The 17849-nt window shown below is 48.1% G+C and overlaps 1 protein-coding gene across 1 annotated transcript in view; it reads right to left on the bottom strand.

Moving 5' to 3' along the window:
* AGAP3 (ArfGAP with GTPase domain, ankyrin repeat and PH domain 3) overlaps positions 1–17849 on the bottom strand; it is a 1006220-nt gene that overhangs the window by 114643 nt on the left and 873728 nt on the right. The window contains exons 14-15 of the mRNA XM_053713235.1: positions 12577–12667; positions 2493–2715 (exon numbers count right to left, since the gene is read on the bottom strand). Of these exons, the coding sequence (XP_053569210.1) occupies positions 2493–2715; positions 12577–12667 (314 nt within the window). The remainder of the gene's footprint in view (positions 1–2492; positions 2716–12576; positions 12668–17849) is intronic.

Below are 17849 nucleotides of genomic sequence, written 5' to 3'. Positions count from 1 at the left end.
ATGTGTGAGTATATGTGTGTGTGCCGGGCAGTGTATGTGTAAGTATATCTGTGTGTGCCAGGCAGTGTATGTGTGAGTATGTCTGTGTGTGCCAGGCAGTGTATGTGTGAGTATATGTGTGTGTGCCGGGCAGTGTGCGTGTGCGTATGTCTGTGTGTGCCGGGCAGTGTATGTGTGAGTATATCTGTGTGTGCCAGGCAGTGTATGTGTGAGTATGTCTAAATGTGCCAAGTAGTGTATGTGTAAGTATGTCTGTGTGTGCCGGGCAGTGTATGTGTGAGTATGTCTGTGAGTGCCAGGCAGTGTATGTGTGAGTATGTCTGAGTGTGCCGGCAGTGTATGTGAGTATGTCTGAGTGTGCCGGGCAGTGTATGTGTGAGTATGTCTGTGTGTGCCGGGCAGTGTATGTGTGAGTATGTCTGTGTGTGCCGGGCAGTGTATGTGTGAGTATGTCTGAGTGTGCCGGGCAGTGTATCTGTGAGTATGTCTGAGTGTGCCGGGCAGTGTATGTGTGAGTATGTCTGTGTGTGCCGGGCAGTGTATGTGTGAGTATGTCTGAATGTGCCGGGCAGTGTATGTGTGAGTATGTTTGTGTGTGCCGGGCAGTGTATGCGAGTATGTCTGTGTGTGCCGGGCAGTGTATGTGTGAGTATATCTGTGTGTGCAGGGCAGTGTATGTGTGAGTATGTCTGAGTGTGCCGGGCAGTGTATGTGTGAGTATATCTGTGTGTGCCGGGCAGTGTATGTGTGAGTATATCTGTGTGTGCCGGGCAGTGTATGTGTGAGTATGTCTGTGTGTGCCAGGCAGTGTATGTGAGTATATCTGTGTGTGCCGGGCAGTGCATGTGAGTATGTCTGAGTGTGCCGGGCAGTGTATGTGTGAGTATGTCTGAGTGTGCCGGGCAGTGCATGTGAGTATATCTGTGTGTGCCGGGCAGTGTATGTGTGAGTATGTCTGAGTGTGCCGGGCAGTGTATGCGAGTATGTCTGTGTGTGCCGGGCAGTGTATGTGAGAATGTCTGAGTGTGCCGGGCAGTGTATGTGTGAGTATATCTGTGTGTGCCGGGAAGTGTATGTGAGTATGTCTGAGTGTGCCGGGCAGTGTATGTGAGTATGTCTGTGTGTGCCGGGCAGTGGATGTGTGAGTATATCTGTGTGTGCCAGGCAGTGTATGTGTGAGTATGTCTGTGAGTGCCGGGCAGTGTGCATGTGAGTATGTCTGTGTGTGCCGGGCAGTGTAGGTGTGAGTATGTCTGTGAGTGCCGGGCAGTGTATGTGTGAGTATATCTGTGTGTGCCGGGCAGTGTGCATGTGAGTATGTCTGTGAGTGCCGGACAGTGTGCATGTGAGTATGTCTGTGAGTGCCGGGCAGTGTGCATGTGAGTATGTCTGTGAGTGCCGGGTAGTGTGCATGTGAGTATATCTGTGAGTGCCGGGCAGTGTGCATGTGAGTATGTCTGTGAGTGCCGGGCAGTGTATGTGTGAGTATATCTGTGAGTGCCGGGCAGTGTGCATGTGAGTATGTCTGTGTGTGCCAGGCAGTGTATGTGTGAGTATGTCTGAGTGTGCAGGGCAGTGTATGTGTGAGTATGTCTGTGTGTGCAGGGCAGTGTATGTGTGAGTATGTCTGAGTGTGCAGGGCAGTGTATGTGTGAGTATGTCTGTGTGTGCAGGGCAGTGTATGTGTGAGTATGTCTGTGTGTGCAGGGCAGTGTATGTGTGAGTATATCTGTGTGTGCCGGGCAGTGTATGTCTGAGTATGTCTGTGTGTGCCAGGCAGTGTATGTGTGAGTATGTCTGAGTGTGCAGGGCAGTGTATGTGTGAGTATGTCTGTGTGTGCAGGGCAGTGTATGTGTGAGTATGTCTGAGTGTGCAGGGCAGTGTATGTGTGAGTATGTCTGTGTGTGCAGGGCAGTGTATGTGTGAGTATGTCTGTGTGTGCAGGGCAGTGTATGTGTGAGTATATCTGTGTGTGCCGGGCAGTGTATGTCTGAGTATGTCTGTGTGTGCCAGGCAGTGTGCATGTGAGTATGTCTGTGAGTGCCGGGCAGTGTGCATGTGAGTATGTCTGTGAGTGCCGGGCAGTGAGCATGTGAGTATGTCTGTGAGTGCCGGGCAGTGTGCATGTGAGTATGTCTGTGTGTGCCGGGCAGTGTGCATGTGAGTATGTCTGTGAGTGCCGGGCAGTGTGCATGTGAGTATGTCTGTGTGTGCCGGGCAGTGAGCATGTGAGTATGTCTGTGAGTGCCAGGCAGTGTGCATGTGAGTATGTCTGTGAGTGCCGGGCAGTGTGCATGTGAGTATGTCTGTGTGTGCCGGGCAGTGTGCATGTGAGTATGTCTGTGAGTGCCAGGCAGTGTGCATGTGAGTATGTCTGTGAGTGCCAGGCAGTGTGCATGTGAGTATGTCTGTGAGTGCCAGGCAGTGTGCATGTGAGTATGTCTGTGAGCACAGTATGCAGTCTTTAATGCTCTCTGTTCCCATTTCGCACCTGGAACTTTCTGATGTAGGTTTGCTGTAGCCCTGGGTGGAATCCTCCCATACACTGTTGGCGAGGATGTTCCCGATAGCCATCATCACCATAGAAAGCTCCACCGGCCAATCATCCAGATCCAATGAGCGCACACGAGACAGGTGAGTTCCAAGGTTACGGTGAATTCCTGAGCACTCAATACACATCAATGCTCCAAGGTTCAAGCTAGCCCAGTCTGGGTCTGAGACGCAACATAAATATAGGCTGGATTAGCACACGGCATGTGAGACAGAGAGACAGCACACAGCGTGTGAGACAGAGAGAGAGAGACAGCACACGGCATGTGAGACAGAGAGAGAGAGACAGCACACGGGTGTGAGACAGAGAGAGAGACAGCACACGGCATGTGACACAGAGTGAGAGAGAGAGACAGCACACGGCATGTGAGACAGAGAGAGAGAGACAGCACACGGGTGTGAGACAGAGAGAGAGACAGCACACGGCATGTGAGACAGAGAGAGAGAGACAGCACACGGGTGTGAGACAGAGAACAGAGAGAGACAGCACACGGCGTGTGAGACAGAGAGAGAGACAGCACACGGCATGTGAGACAGAGAGAGAGAGACAGCACACGGGTGTGAGACAGAGAACAGAGAGAGACAGCACACGGCGTGTGAGACAGAGAACAGAGAGAGACAGCACACGGCATGTGACACAGAGTGAGAGAGAGAGACAGCACACGGCATGTGAGACAGAGAGAGAGACAGCACACGGCATGTGAGACAGAGAGAGAGAGACAGCACACGGCGTGTGAGACAGAGAACAGAGAGACAGCACACGGCATGTGAGACAGAGAGAGAGACAGCACACGGCATGTGAGACAGAGAGAGAGACAGCACACGGCATGTGAGACAGAGAAGAGAGAGAGACAGCACACGGCATGTGAGACAGAGAGAGAGACAGCACACGGCATGTGAGACAGAGAGAGAGACAGCACACGGCATGTGAGACAGAGAGAGAGACAGCACACGGCATGTGAGACAGAGAGAGAGACAGCACACGGAATGTGAGACAGAGAACTGAGAGAGACAGCACACGGCATGTGAGACAGAGAACAGAGAGAGACAGCACACGGCATGTGAGACAGAGAGAGAGAGACAGCACACGGCGTGTGAGACAGACAACAGAGAGAGACAGCACACGGCATGTGAGACAGAGTGAGAGAGACAGCACACGGCATGTGAGACAGAGAGAGAAACAGCACACGGCGTGTGAGACAGAGAGAGAGAGAGACAGCACACGGCGTGTGAGACAGAGAGAGAGAGACAGCACACGGCATGTGAGACAGAGAGAGAGAGACAGCACACGGCATGTGAGACAGAGAACAGAGAGAGACAGCACACGGCATGTGAGACAGAGAACAGAGAGAGACAGCACACGGCGTGTGAGACAGAGAACAGAGAGAGAGACAGCACACGGCATGTGAGACAGAGAACAGAGAGAGAGACAGCACACGGCATGTGAGACAGAGAACAGAGAGAGAGACAGCACACGGCATGTGAGACAGAGAACAGAGAGAGACAGCACACGGCATGTGAGACAGAGAACAGAGAGAGACAGCACACAGCGTGTGAGACAGAGAGAGAGAGACAGCACACGGCGTGTGAGACAGAGAACAGAGAGAGACAGCACACAGCGTGTGAGACAGAGAGAGACAGCACACGGCATGTGAGACAGAGAGAGAGAGACAGCACACGGGTGTGAGACAGAGAACAGAGAGAGAGACAGCACACGGCATGTGAGACAGAGAACAGAGAGAGAGACAGCACACGGCGTGTGAGACAGAGAACAGAGAGAGAGACAGCACACGGCATGTGAGACAGAGAACAGAGAGAGAGACAGCACACGGCATGTGAGACAGAGAACAGAGAGAGAGACAGCACACGGCATGTGAGACAGAGAACAGAGAGAGACAGCACATGGCATGTGAGACAGAGAACAGAGAGAGACAGCACACAGCGTGTGAGACAGAGAGAGAGACAGCACACGGCATGTGAGACAGAGAGAGAGACAGCACACGGCGTGTGAGACAGAGAACAGAGAGAGACAGCACACGGCATGTGAGACAGAGAGAGACAGCACACGGCGTGTGAGACAGAGAACAGAGAGAGACAGCACACGGCATGTGAGACAGAGAGAGACAGCACACGGCATGTGAGACAGAGAGAGAGTGAGAGACAGCACACGGCGTGTGAGACAGAGAACAGAGAGAGACAGCACACGGCATGTGAGACAGAGAGAGACAGCACACGGCGTGTGAGACAGAGAACAGAGAGAGACAGCACACTGCGTGTGAGACAGAGAGAGACAGCACACGGCATGTGAGACAGAGAGAGAGAGACAGCACACGGCATGTGAGACAGAGAGAGAAACAGCACACGGCGTGTGAGACAGAGAACAGAGAGAGACAGCACACGGCATGTGAGACAGAGAACAGAGAGAGACAGCACACGGCATGTGAGACAGAGAGAGAGACAGCACACGGCATGTGAGACAGAGAGAGAGACAGCACACGGCATGTGAGACAGAGAGAGAAACAGCACACGGCGTGTGAGACAGAGAACAGAGAGAGACAGCACACGGCATGTGAGACAGAGAGAGAGAGAGACAGCACACGGCGTGTGAGACAGAGAACAGAGAGAGACAGCACACGGCATGTGAGACAGAGAGAGAGAGACAGCACACGGCATGTGAGACAGAGAGAGAAACCGCACACGGCGTGTGAGACAGAGAGAGAGAGAGACAGCACACGGCATGTGAGACAGAGAGAGAGAGACAGCACACGGCATGTGAGACAGAGAGATAAACAGCACACGGCGTGTGAGACAGAGAACAGAGAGGGACAGCACACTGCGTGTGAGACAGAGAACAGAGAGAGACAGCACACGGCATGTGAGACAGAGAGAGAGACAGCACACGGCATGTGAGACAGAGAGAGAAACAGCACACGGCGTGTGAGACAGAGAACAGAGAGAGACAGCACACGGCATGTGAGACAGAGAGAGAGAGAGACAGCACACGGCGTGTGAGACAGAGAACAGAGAGATACAGCACACTGCGTGTGAGACAGAGAACAGAGAGAGACAGCACACGGCATGTGAGACAGAGAGAGAGAGAGACAGCACACGGCATGTGAGACAGAGAGAGAAACAGCACACGGCGTGTGAGACAGAGAACAGAGAGAGACAGCACACGGCATGTGAGACAGAGAACAGAGAGAGACAGCACACGGCGTGTGAGACAGAGAACAGAGAGAGACAGCACACGGCATGTGAGACAGAGAACAGAGAGAGACAGCACACGGCATGTGAGACAGAGTGAGAGAGAGAGAGACAGCACACGGCGTGTGAGACAGAGAGAGAGACAGCACACGGCATGTGAGACAGAGAGAGAGAGACAGCACACGGCGTGTGAGACAGAGAACAGAGAGACAGCACACGGCATGTGAGACAGAGAGAGAGACAGCACACGGCATGTGAGACAGAGAGAGAGACAGCACACGGCATGTGAGACAGAGAAGAGAGAGAGACAGCACACGGCATGTGAGACAGAGAGAGAGACAGCACACGGCGTGTGAGACAGAGAACAGAGAGAGACAGCACACGGCATGTGAGACAGAGAGAGAGAGACAGCACACGGCATGTGAGACAGAGAGAGAAACCGCACACGGCGTGTGAGACAGAGAGAGAGAGAGACAGCACACGGCATGTGAGACAGAGAGAGAGAGACAGCACACGGCATGTGAGACAGAGAGAGAAACAGCACACGGCGTGTGAGACAGAGAACAGAGAGAGACAGCACACTGCGTGTGAGACAGAGAACAGAGAGAGACAGCACACGGCATGTGAGACAGAGAGAGAGACAGCACACGGCATGTGAGACAGAGAGAGAAACAGCACACGGCGTGTGAGACAGAGAACAGAGAGAGACAGCACACGGCATGTGAGACAGAGAGAGAGAGAGACAGCACACGGCGTGTGAGACAGAGAACAGAGAGATACAGCACACTGCGTGTGAGACAGAGAACAGAGAGAGACAGCACACGGCATGTGAGACAGAGAGAGAGAGACAGCACACGGGTGTGAGACAGAGAACAGAGAGAGACAGCACACGGCGTGTGAGACAGAGAGAGAGACAGCACACGGCATGTGAGACAGAGAGAGAGAGACAGCACACGGGTGTGAGACAGAGAACAGAGAGAGACAGCACACGGCGTGTGAGACAGAGAACAGAGAGAGACAGCACACGGCATGTGACACAGAGTGAGAGAGAGAGACAGCACACGGCATGTGAGACAGAGAGAGAGACAGCACACGGCATGTGAGACAGAGAGAGAGAGACAGCACACGGCGTGTGAGACAGAGAACAGAGAGACAGCACACGGCATGTGAGACAGAGAGAGAGACAGCACACGGCATGTGAGACAGAGAGAGAGACAGCACACGGCATGTGAGACAGAGAAGAGAGAGAGACAGCACACGGCATGTGAGACAGAGAGAGAGACAGCACACGGCATGTGAGACAGAGAGAGAGACAGCACACGGCATGTGAGACAGAGAGAGAGACAGCACACGGCATGTGAGACAGAGAGAGAGACAGCACACGGAATGTGAGACAGAGAACTGAGAGAGACAGCACACGGCATGTGAGACAGAGAACAGAGAGAGACAGCACACGGCATGTGAGACAGAGAGAGAGAGACAGCACACGGCGTGTGAGACAGACAACAGAGAGAGACAGCACACGGCATGTGAGACAGAGTGAGAGAGACAGCACACGGCATGTGAGACAGAGAGAGAGACAGCACACGGCGTGTGAGACAGAGAACAGAGAGAGACAGCACACGGCGTGTGAGACAGAGAGAGAGAGACAGCACACGGCATGTGAGACAGAGAGAGAGAGACAGCACACGGCATGTGAGACAGAGAACAGAGAGAGACAGCACACGGCATGTGAGACAGAGAACAGAGAGAGACAGCACACGGCGTGTGAGACAGAGAACAGAGAGAGAGACAGCACACGGCATGTGAGACAGAGAACAGAGAGAGAGACAGCACACGGCATGTGAGACAGAGAACAGAGAGAGAGACAGCACACGGCATGTGAGACAGAGAACAGAGAGAGACAGCACACGGCATGTGAGACAGAGAACAGAGAGAGACAGCACACAGCGTGTGAGACAGAGAGAGAGAGACAGCACACGGCGTGTGAGACAGAGAACAGAGAGAGACAGCACACAGCGTGTGAGACAGAGAGAGACAGCACACGGCATGTGAGACAGAGAGAGAGAGACAGCACACGGGTGTGAGACAGAGAACAGAGAGAGAGACAGCACACGGCATGTGAGACAGAGAACAGAGAGAGAGACAGCACACGGCGTGTGAGACAGAGAACAGAGAGAGAGACAGCACACGGCATGTGAGACAGAGAACAGAGAGAGAGACAGCACACGGCATGTGAGACAGAGAACAGAGAGAGAGACAGCACACGGCGTGTGAGACAGAGAACAGAGAGAGAGACAGCACACGGCATGTGAGACAGAGAACAGAGAGAGACAGCACATGGCATGTGAGACAGAGAACAGAGAGAGACAGCACACAGCGTGTGAGACAGAGAGAGAGACAGCACACGGCATGTGAGACAGAGAGAGAGACAGCACACGGCGTGTGAGACAGAGAACAGAGAGAGACAGCACACGGCATGTGAGACAGAGAGAGACAGCACACGGCGTGTGAGACAGAGAACAGAGAGAGACAGCACACGGCATGTGAGACAGAGAGAGACAGCACACGGCATGTGAGACAGAGAGAGAGTGAGAGACAGCACACGGCGTGTGAGACAGAGAACAGAGAGAGACAGCACACGGCATGTGAGACAGAGAGAGACAGCACACGGCGTGTGAGACAGAGAACAGAGAGAGACAGCACACTGCGTGTGAGACAGAGAGAGACAGCACACGGCATGTGAGACAGAGAGAGAGAGACAGCACACGGCATGTGAGACAGAGAGAGAAACAGCACACGGCGTGTGAGACAGAGAACAGAGAGAGACAGCACACGGCATGTGAGACAGAGAACAGAGAGAGACAGCACACGGCATGTGAGACAGAGAGAGAGAGACAGCACACGGCATGTGAGACAGAGAGAGAGAGAGACAGCACACGGCGTGTGAGACAGAGAACAGAGAGAGACAGCACACGGCATGTGAGACAGAGAGAGAGAGACAGCACACGGCATGTGAGACAGAGAGAGAAACCGCACACGGCGTGTGAGACAGAGAGAGAGAGAGACAGCACACGGCATGTGAGACAGAGAGAGAGAGACAGCACACGGCATGTGAGACAGAGAGAGAAACAGCACACGGCGTGTGAGACAGAGAACAGAGAGAGACAGCACACTGCGTGTGAGACAGAGAACAGAGAGAGACAGCACACGGCATGTGAGACAGAGAGAGAGACAGCACACGGCATGTGAGACAGAGAGAGAAACAGCACACGGCGTGTGAGACAGAGAACAGAGAGAGACAGCACACGGCATGTGAGACAGAGAGAGAGAGAGCACACGGCGTGTGAGACAGAGAACAGAGAGATACAGCACACTGCGTGTGAGACAGAGAACAGAGAGAGACAGCACACGGCATGTGAGACAGAGAGAGAGAGAGACAGCACACGGCATGTGAGACAGAGAGAGAAACAGCACACGGCGTGTGAGACAGAGAACAGAGAGAGACAGCACACGGCATGTGAGACAGAGAACAGAGAGAGACAGCACACGGCGTGTGAGACAGAGAACAGAGAGAGACAGCACACGGCATGTGAGACAGAGAACAGAGAGAGACAGCACACGGCATGTGAGACAGAGTGAGAGAGAGAGAGACAGCACACGGCGTATGAGACAGAGAACAGAGAGAGACAGCACACGGCATGCGAGACAGAGAGAGACACCTGTGTGCTCTGTCTCTCTCTCTGTCTCACATCTGTGTGCTCTGTCTCTTTCTCTCTGTCTCACACCTGTGTGCTCTGTCTCTCTCTCTCTGTCTCACACCTGTGTGCTCTGTCTCCCTCTCTCTGTCTCACACCTGTGTGCTTTGTCTCTCTCTCTGTCTCACACCTATGTGTGCTCTGTCTCTCTCTCTCTGTCTCACACCTGTGTGCTCTGTCTCTCTCTCTGTCTCACACCTATGTGTGCTCTGTCTCTCTCTCTCTGTCTCACACCTGTGTGCTCTGTCTCCCTCTCTGTCTCACACCTGTGTGCTTTGTCTCTCTCTCTGTCTCACACCTATGTGTGCTCTGTCTCTCTCTCTCTGTCTCACACCTGTGTGCTCTCTCTCTCTCTCTGTCTCACACCTGTGTGCTCTCTCTCTCTCTCTCTCTCTGTCTCACACCTGTGTGCTCTGTTTCTCTCTCTGTCTCACACCTGTGTGCTCTGTCTCTCATTTGTGTGCTCTGTCTCAGGTGTGAGACAGAGAGACAGAGCACACAGGTGTGAGACAGAGAGAGAAACAGAGCACACAGGTGTGAGACAGAGAGAGAGAGAGAGAGAGAGAGAGCACACAGGTGTGAGACAGAGAGAGAGAGAGAGCACACAGGTGTGAGACAGAGAGAGAGAGAGAGAGAGAGCACACAGGTGTGAGACAGAGAGAGAGAAGAGCACACAGGTGTAAGACAGAGAGAGAGAGACAGAGCACACAGGAGTGAGACAGAGAGAGAGACAGAGTACACAGGTGTGAGACAGAGAGAGACAGAGCACACAGGTGTGAGACAGAGAGAGACAGAGCACACAGGTGTGAGACAGAGAGAGAGAGACAGAGCACACAAATGTGAGACAGAGAGAGAGACAGAGTACACAGCCGTGAGACAGAGAGAGAGACAGAGCACAGAGGCGTGAGACAGAGAGAGAGAAGAGCACACAGGTGTGAGACAGAGAGAGAGACAGAGCACACAGGTGTGAGACAGAGAGAGAGACAGAGCACACAGGTGTGAGACAGAGAGAGAGACAGAGCACACAGGTGTGAGACAGAGAGAGAGAGAGACAGAGCACACAGGTGTGAGACAGAGAGAGAGACAGAGCACACAGGTGTGAGACAGAGCACACAGGTGTGAGACAGAGAGAGAGAGACAGAGCACACAGGTGTGAGACAGAGAGAGAGACAGAGCACACAGGTGTGAGACAGAGAGAGAGACAGAGCACACAGGTGTGAGACAGAGAGAGAGAAGAGCACACAGGTGTGAGACAGAGAGAGACAGAGAGAGAGGGACAGAGCACACAGGTGTGAGACAGAGAGAGAGAAGAGCACACAGGTGTGAGACAGAGAGAGAGAGACAGAGCACACAGGTGTGAGACAGAGAGAGAGAGACAGAGCACACAGGTGTGAGACAGAGAGAGAGAGACAGAGCACACAGGTGTGAGACAGAGAGAGAGAGACAGAGCACACAGGTGTGAGACAGAGCACACAGGTGTGAGACAGAGAGACAGAGCACACAGGTGTGAGACAGAGAGACAGAGCACACAGGTGTGAGACAGAGAGAGAGAGACAGAGCACACAGGTGTGAGACAGAGAGAGAGAGACAGAGCACACAGGTGTGAGACAGAGAGAGACAGAGCACACAGGTGTGAGACAGAGAGAGAGACAGAGCACACAGGTGTGAGACAGAGAGAGAGACAGAGCACACAGGTGTGAGACAGAGAGAGAGACAGAGCACACAGGTGTGAGACAGAGAGAGAGGCAGAGCACACAGGTGTGAGACAAAGAGAGAGAGACAGAGCACACAGGTGTGAGACAGAGAGAGAGACAGAGCACACAGGTGTGAGATAGAGAGAGAGAGAGCACACAGGTGTGAGACAGAGAGAGAGAGAGACAGAGCACACAGGTGTGAAACAGAGAGAGAGAGACAGAGCACACAGGTGTGAGACAGAGAGAGAGAAGAGCACACAGGTGTGAGACAGAGAGAGAGAAGAGCACACAGGTGTGAGACAGAGAGAGAGAGAGAGCACACAGGTGTGAGACAGAGAGAGAGACAGAGCACACAGGTGTGAGACAGAGAGAGAGAGAGAGACAGAGCACACAGGTGTGAGACAGAGAGAGAGAGACAGAGCACACAGGTGTGAGACAGAGCACACAGGTGTGAGACAGAGAGAGAGACAGAGCACACAGGTGTGAGACAGAGAGAGAGAGACAGAGCACACAGGTGTGAGACAGAGAGAGAGAGAGAGACAGAGCACACAGGTGTGAGACAGAGAGAGAGAGAGACAGAGCACACAGGTGTGAGACAGAGAGAGAGAGAGACAGAGCACACAGGTGTGAGACAGAGAGAGAGAGAGACAGAGCACACAGGTGTGAGACAGAGAGAGAGACAGAGCACACAGGTGTGAGACAGAGAGAGACAGAGCACACAGGTGTGAGACAGAGAGAGAGAGACAGAGCACACAGGTGTGAGACAGAGAGAGAGAGACAGAGCACACAGGTGTGAGACAGAGAGAGAGACAGAGCACACAGGTGTGAGACAGAGAGAGAGACAGAGCACACAGGTGTGAGACAGAGAGAGAGAGACAGAGCACACAGGTGTGAGACAGAGAGAGAGACAGTGCACACAGGTGTGAGACAGAGAGAGACAGAGCACACAGGTGTGAGACAGAGAGAGAGACAGAGCACACAGGTGTGAGACAGAGAGAGAGACAGAGCACACAGGTGTGAGACAGAGAGAGAGACAGAGCACACAGGTGTGAGACAGAGAGAGAGACAGAGCACACAGGTGTGAGACAAAGAGAGAGACAGAGCACACAGGTGTGAGACAGAGAGAGAGAGACAGAGCACACAGGTGTGAGACAGAGAGAGAGACAGAGCACACAGGTGTGAGACAGAGAGAGAGACAGAGCACACAGGTGTGAGACAGAGAGAGAGACAGAGCACACAGGTGTGAGACAGAGAGAGAGAGACAGAGCACACAGGTGTGAGACAGAGAGAGAGAGAGACAGAGCACACAGGTGTGAGACAGAGAGAGAGAGAGAGACAGAGCACACAGGTGCAAGAGCGCTATACTCACTAGGTGTTTCACAATCCACGCACTGACTGTTGCCTCGCACGCTACGGATGGACTGAATTGCAAGAGCATCACTCTGACTGCTCAGTCGCGTCTGCAGTAGGAGAGCAGAGTTGGGAAGTGAGATAGAAAATAATTAACTTTACCATAATCTAATTCAACAGCTCCCAGCATACAATATATAACGCTCATCCTACTGTGTGTATATAACCTATCCTATACCTGTGTGTATATAACGCTCATCCTATACCTGTGTGTATATAACTCTCATCCTATACCTGTGTGTATATAACTCTCATCCTATACCTGTGTGTATATAACTCTCATCCTATACCTGTGTGTATATAACTCTCATCCTATACCTGTGTGTATATAACTCTCATCCTATACCTGTGTGTATATAACTCTCATCCTATACCTGTGTGTATATAACTCTCATCCTATACCTGTGTGTATATAACTCTCATCCTATACCTGTGTGTATATAACTCTCATCCTATACCTGTGTGTATATAACTCTTATCCTATACCTGTGTGTATATAACTCATCCTATACCTGTGTGTATATAACTCTCATCCTATACCTGTGTGTATATAACTCTCATCCTATACCTGTGTGTATATAACTCTCATCCTATACCTGTGTGTATATAACTCTCATCCTATACCTGTGTGTATATAACTCTCATCCTATACCTGTGTGTATATAACTCTCATCCTATACCTGTGTGTATATAACTCATCCTATACCTGTGTGTATATAACTCTCATCCTATACCTGTGTGTATATAACTCTCATCCTATACCTGTGTGTATATAACTCATCCTATACCTGTGTGTATATAACTCTCATCCTATACCTGTGTGTATATAACTCTCATCCTATACCTGTGTGTATATAACTCTCATCCTATACCTGTGTGTATATAACTCTCATCCTATACCTGTGTGTATATAACGCTCATCCTATACCTGTGTGTATATAACTCTCATCCTATACCTGTGTGTATATAACGCTCATCCTATACCTGTGTGTATATAACTCTCATCCTATACCTGTGTGTATATAACTCTTATCCTATACCTGTGTGTATATAACTCTTATCCTATACCTGTGTGTATATAACTCTCATCCTATACCTGTGTGTATATAACTCTCATCCTATACCTGTGTGTATATAACTCTTATCCTATACCTGTGTGTATATAACTCTCATCCTGTACCTGTGTGTATATAACGCTCATCCTATACCTGTGTGTATATAACTCTCATCCTATACCTGTGTGTATATAACTCTTATCCTATACCTGTGTGTATATAACTCATCCTATACCTGTGTGTATATAACTCTCATCCTATACCTGTGTGTATATAACTCTCATCCTATACCTGTGTGTATATAACTCTCATCCTATACCTGTGTGTATATAACTCTCATCCTATACCTGTGTGTATATAACTCTCATCCTATACCTGTGTGTATATAACTCTCATCCTATACCTGTGTGTATATAACTCTCATCCTATACCTGTGTGTATATAACTCTTATCCTATACCTGTGTGTATATAACTCTCATCCTATACCTGTGTGTATATAACTCTCATCCTATACCTGTGTGTATATAACTCTCATCCTATACCTGTGTGTATATAACTCTCATCCTATACCTGTGTGTATATAACTCTCATCCTATACCTGTGTGTATATAACGCTCATCCTATACCTGTGTGTATATAACTCTCATCCTATACCTGTGTGTATATAACTCATCCTATACCTGTGTGTATATAACTCTCATCCTATACCTGTGTGTATATAACGCTCATCCTATACCTGTGTGTATATAACTCATCCTATACCTGTGTGCATATAACTCTCATCCTATACCTGTGTGTATATAACTCTCATCCTATACCTGTGTGTATATAACTCTCATCCTATACCTGTGTGTATATAACTCTCATCCTATACCTGTGTGTATATAACTCTCATCCTATACCTGTGTGTATATAACTCTCATCCTATACCTGTGTGTATATAACGCTCATCCTATACCTGTGTGTATATAACTCTCATCCTATACCTGTGTGTATATAACTCTCATCCTATACCTGTGTGTATATAACTCTCATCCTATACCTGTGTGTATATAACTCTCATCCTATACCTGTGTGTATATAACTCTCATCCTATACCTGTGTGTATATAACGCTCATCCTATACCTGTGTGTATATAACTCTCATCCTATACCTGTGTGTATATAACTCTCATCCTATACCTGTGTGTATATAACTCTCATCCTATACCTGTGTGTATATAACTCTCATCCTATACCTGTGTGTATATAACTCTTATCCTATACCTGTGTGTATATAACTCTTATCCTATACCTGTGTGTATATAACTCTCATCCTATACCTGTGTGTATATAACTCTCATCCTATACCTGTGTGTATATAACTCTTATCCTATACCTGTGTGTATATAACTCTCATCCTGTACCTGTGTGTATATAACGCTCATCCTATACCTGTGTGTATATAACTCTCATCCTATACCTGTGTGTATATAACTCTTATCCTATACCTGTGTGTATATAACTCATCCTATACCTGTGTGTATATAACTCTCATCCTATACCTGTGTGTATATAACTCTCATCCTATACCTGTGTGTATATAACTCTCATCCTATACCTGTGTGTATATAACTCTCATCCTATACCTGTGTGTATATAACTCTCATCCTATACCTGTGTGTATATAACTCTCATCCTATACCTGTGTGTATATAACTCTCATCCTATACCTGTGTGTATATAACTCTTATCCTATACCTGTGTGTATATAACTCTCATCCTATACCTGTGTGTATATAACTCTCATCCTATACCTGTGTGTATATAACTCTCATCCTATACCTGTGTGTATATAACTCTCATCCTATACCTGTGTGTATATAACTCTCATCCTATACCTGTGTGTATATAACGCTCATCCTATACCTGTGTGTATATAACTCTCATCCTATACCTGTGTGTATATAACTCATCCTATACCTGTGTGTATATAACTCTCATCCTATACCTGTGTGTATATAACGCTCATCCTATACCTGTGTGTATATAACTCATCCTATACCTGTGTGTATATAACTCTCATCCTATACCTGTGTGTATATAACTCTCATCCTATACCTGTGTGTATATAACTCTCATCCTATACCTGTGTGTATATAACTCTCATCCTATACCTGTGTGTATATAACTCTCATCCTATACCTGTGTGTATATAACTCTCATCCTATACCTGTGTGTATATAACGCTCATCCTATACCTGTGTGTATATAACTCTCATCCTATACCTGTGTGTATATAACTCTCATCCTATACCTGTGTGTATATAACTCTCATCCTATACCTGTGTGTATATAACTCTCATCCTATACCTGTGTGTATATAACTCTCATCCTATACCTGTGTGTATATAACGCTCATCCTATACCTGTGTGTATATAACTCTCATCCTATACCTGTGTGTATATAACTCTCATCCTATACCTGTGTGTATATAACTCTCATCCTATACCTGTGTGTATATAACTCTCATCCTATACCTGTGTGTATATAACGCTCATCCTATACCTGTGTGTATATAACCTATCCTATACCTGTGTGTATATAACTCATCCTATACCTGTGTGTATATAACTCATCCTATACCTGTGTGTATATAACTCATGCTATACCTGTGTGTATATAACTCTCATCCTATACCTGTGTGTATATAACTCTCATCCTATACCTGTGTGTATATAACTCATCCTATACCTGTGTGTATATAACTCTTATCCTATACCTGTGTGTATATAACTCTCATCCTATACCTGTGTGTATATAACTCTTATCCTATACCTGTGTGTATATAACTCTTATCCTATACCTGTGTGTATATAACTCTCATCCTATACCTGTGTGTATATAACTTATCCTATACCTGTGTGTATATAACTTATCCTATACCTGTGTTTATATAACGCTCATCCTACTGTGTGTATATAACCTATCCTATACCTGTGTGTATATAACTCTCATCCTATACCTGTGTGTATATAACTCTTATCCTATACCTGTGTGTATATAACTCTTATCCTATACCTGTGTGTATATAACTCTCATCCTATACCTGTGTGTATATAACTCTCATCCTATACCTGTGTGTATATAACTCTCATCCTATACCTGTGTGTATATAACTCTCATCCTATACCTGTGTGTATATAACTCTATCCTATACCTGTGTGTATATAACTCTCATCCTATACCTGTGTGTATATAACTCTTATCCTATACCTGTGTGTATATAACTCTCATCCTATACCTGTGTGTATATAACTCTCATCCTATACCTGTGTGTATATAACTCTTATCCTATACCTGTGTGTATATAACTCTTATCCTATACCTGTGTGTATATAACTCTCATTCTATACCTGTGTGTATATAACTCATCCTATACCTGTGTGTATATAACTCTCATCCTATACCTGTGTGTATATAACTCATCCTATACCTGTGTGTATATAACTCTTATCCTATACCTGTGTGTATATAACTCTCATCCTATACCTGTGTGTATATAACTCTTATCCTATACCTGTGTGTATATAACTCTCATCCTATACCTGTGTGTATATAACTCTCATCCTATACCTGTGTGTATATAACCTATCCTATACCTGTGTGTATATAACTCTTATCCTATACCTGTGTGTATATAACTCTCATCCTATACCTGTGTGTATATAACTCTTATCCTATACCTGTGTGTATATAACTCTTATCCTATACCTGTGTGTATATAACTCTCATCCTATACCTGTGTGTATATAACTCTCATCCTATACCTGTGTGTATATAACTCTCATCCTATACCTGTGTGTATATAACTGATCCTTTACCTGTGTGTATATAACTCATCCTATACCTGTGTGTATATAACTCTCATCCTATACCTGTGTGTATATAACTCTCATCCTATACCTGTGTGTATATAACTCTCATCCTATACCTGTGTGTATATAACTCATCCTATACCTGTGTGTATATAACTCATCCTATACCTGTGTGTATATAACTCTCATCCTATACCTGTGTGTATATAACTCTTATCCTATACCTGTGTGTATATAACTCTCATCCTATACCTGTGTGTATATAACTCTCATCCTATACCTGTGTGTATATAACTCTCATCCTATACCTGTGTGTAT

Source organism: Bombina bombina, chromosome 5 (genome assembly GCF_027579735.1).
Source record: "Bombina bombina isolate aBomBom1 chromosome 5, aBomBom1.pri, whole genome shotgun sequence".
NCBI lineage: Eukaryota > Metazoa > Chordata > Amphibia > Anura > Bombinatoridae > Bombina > Bombina bombina.
This window is presented reverse-complemented; position numbering and strand designations above follow the sequence as displayed.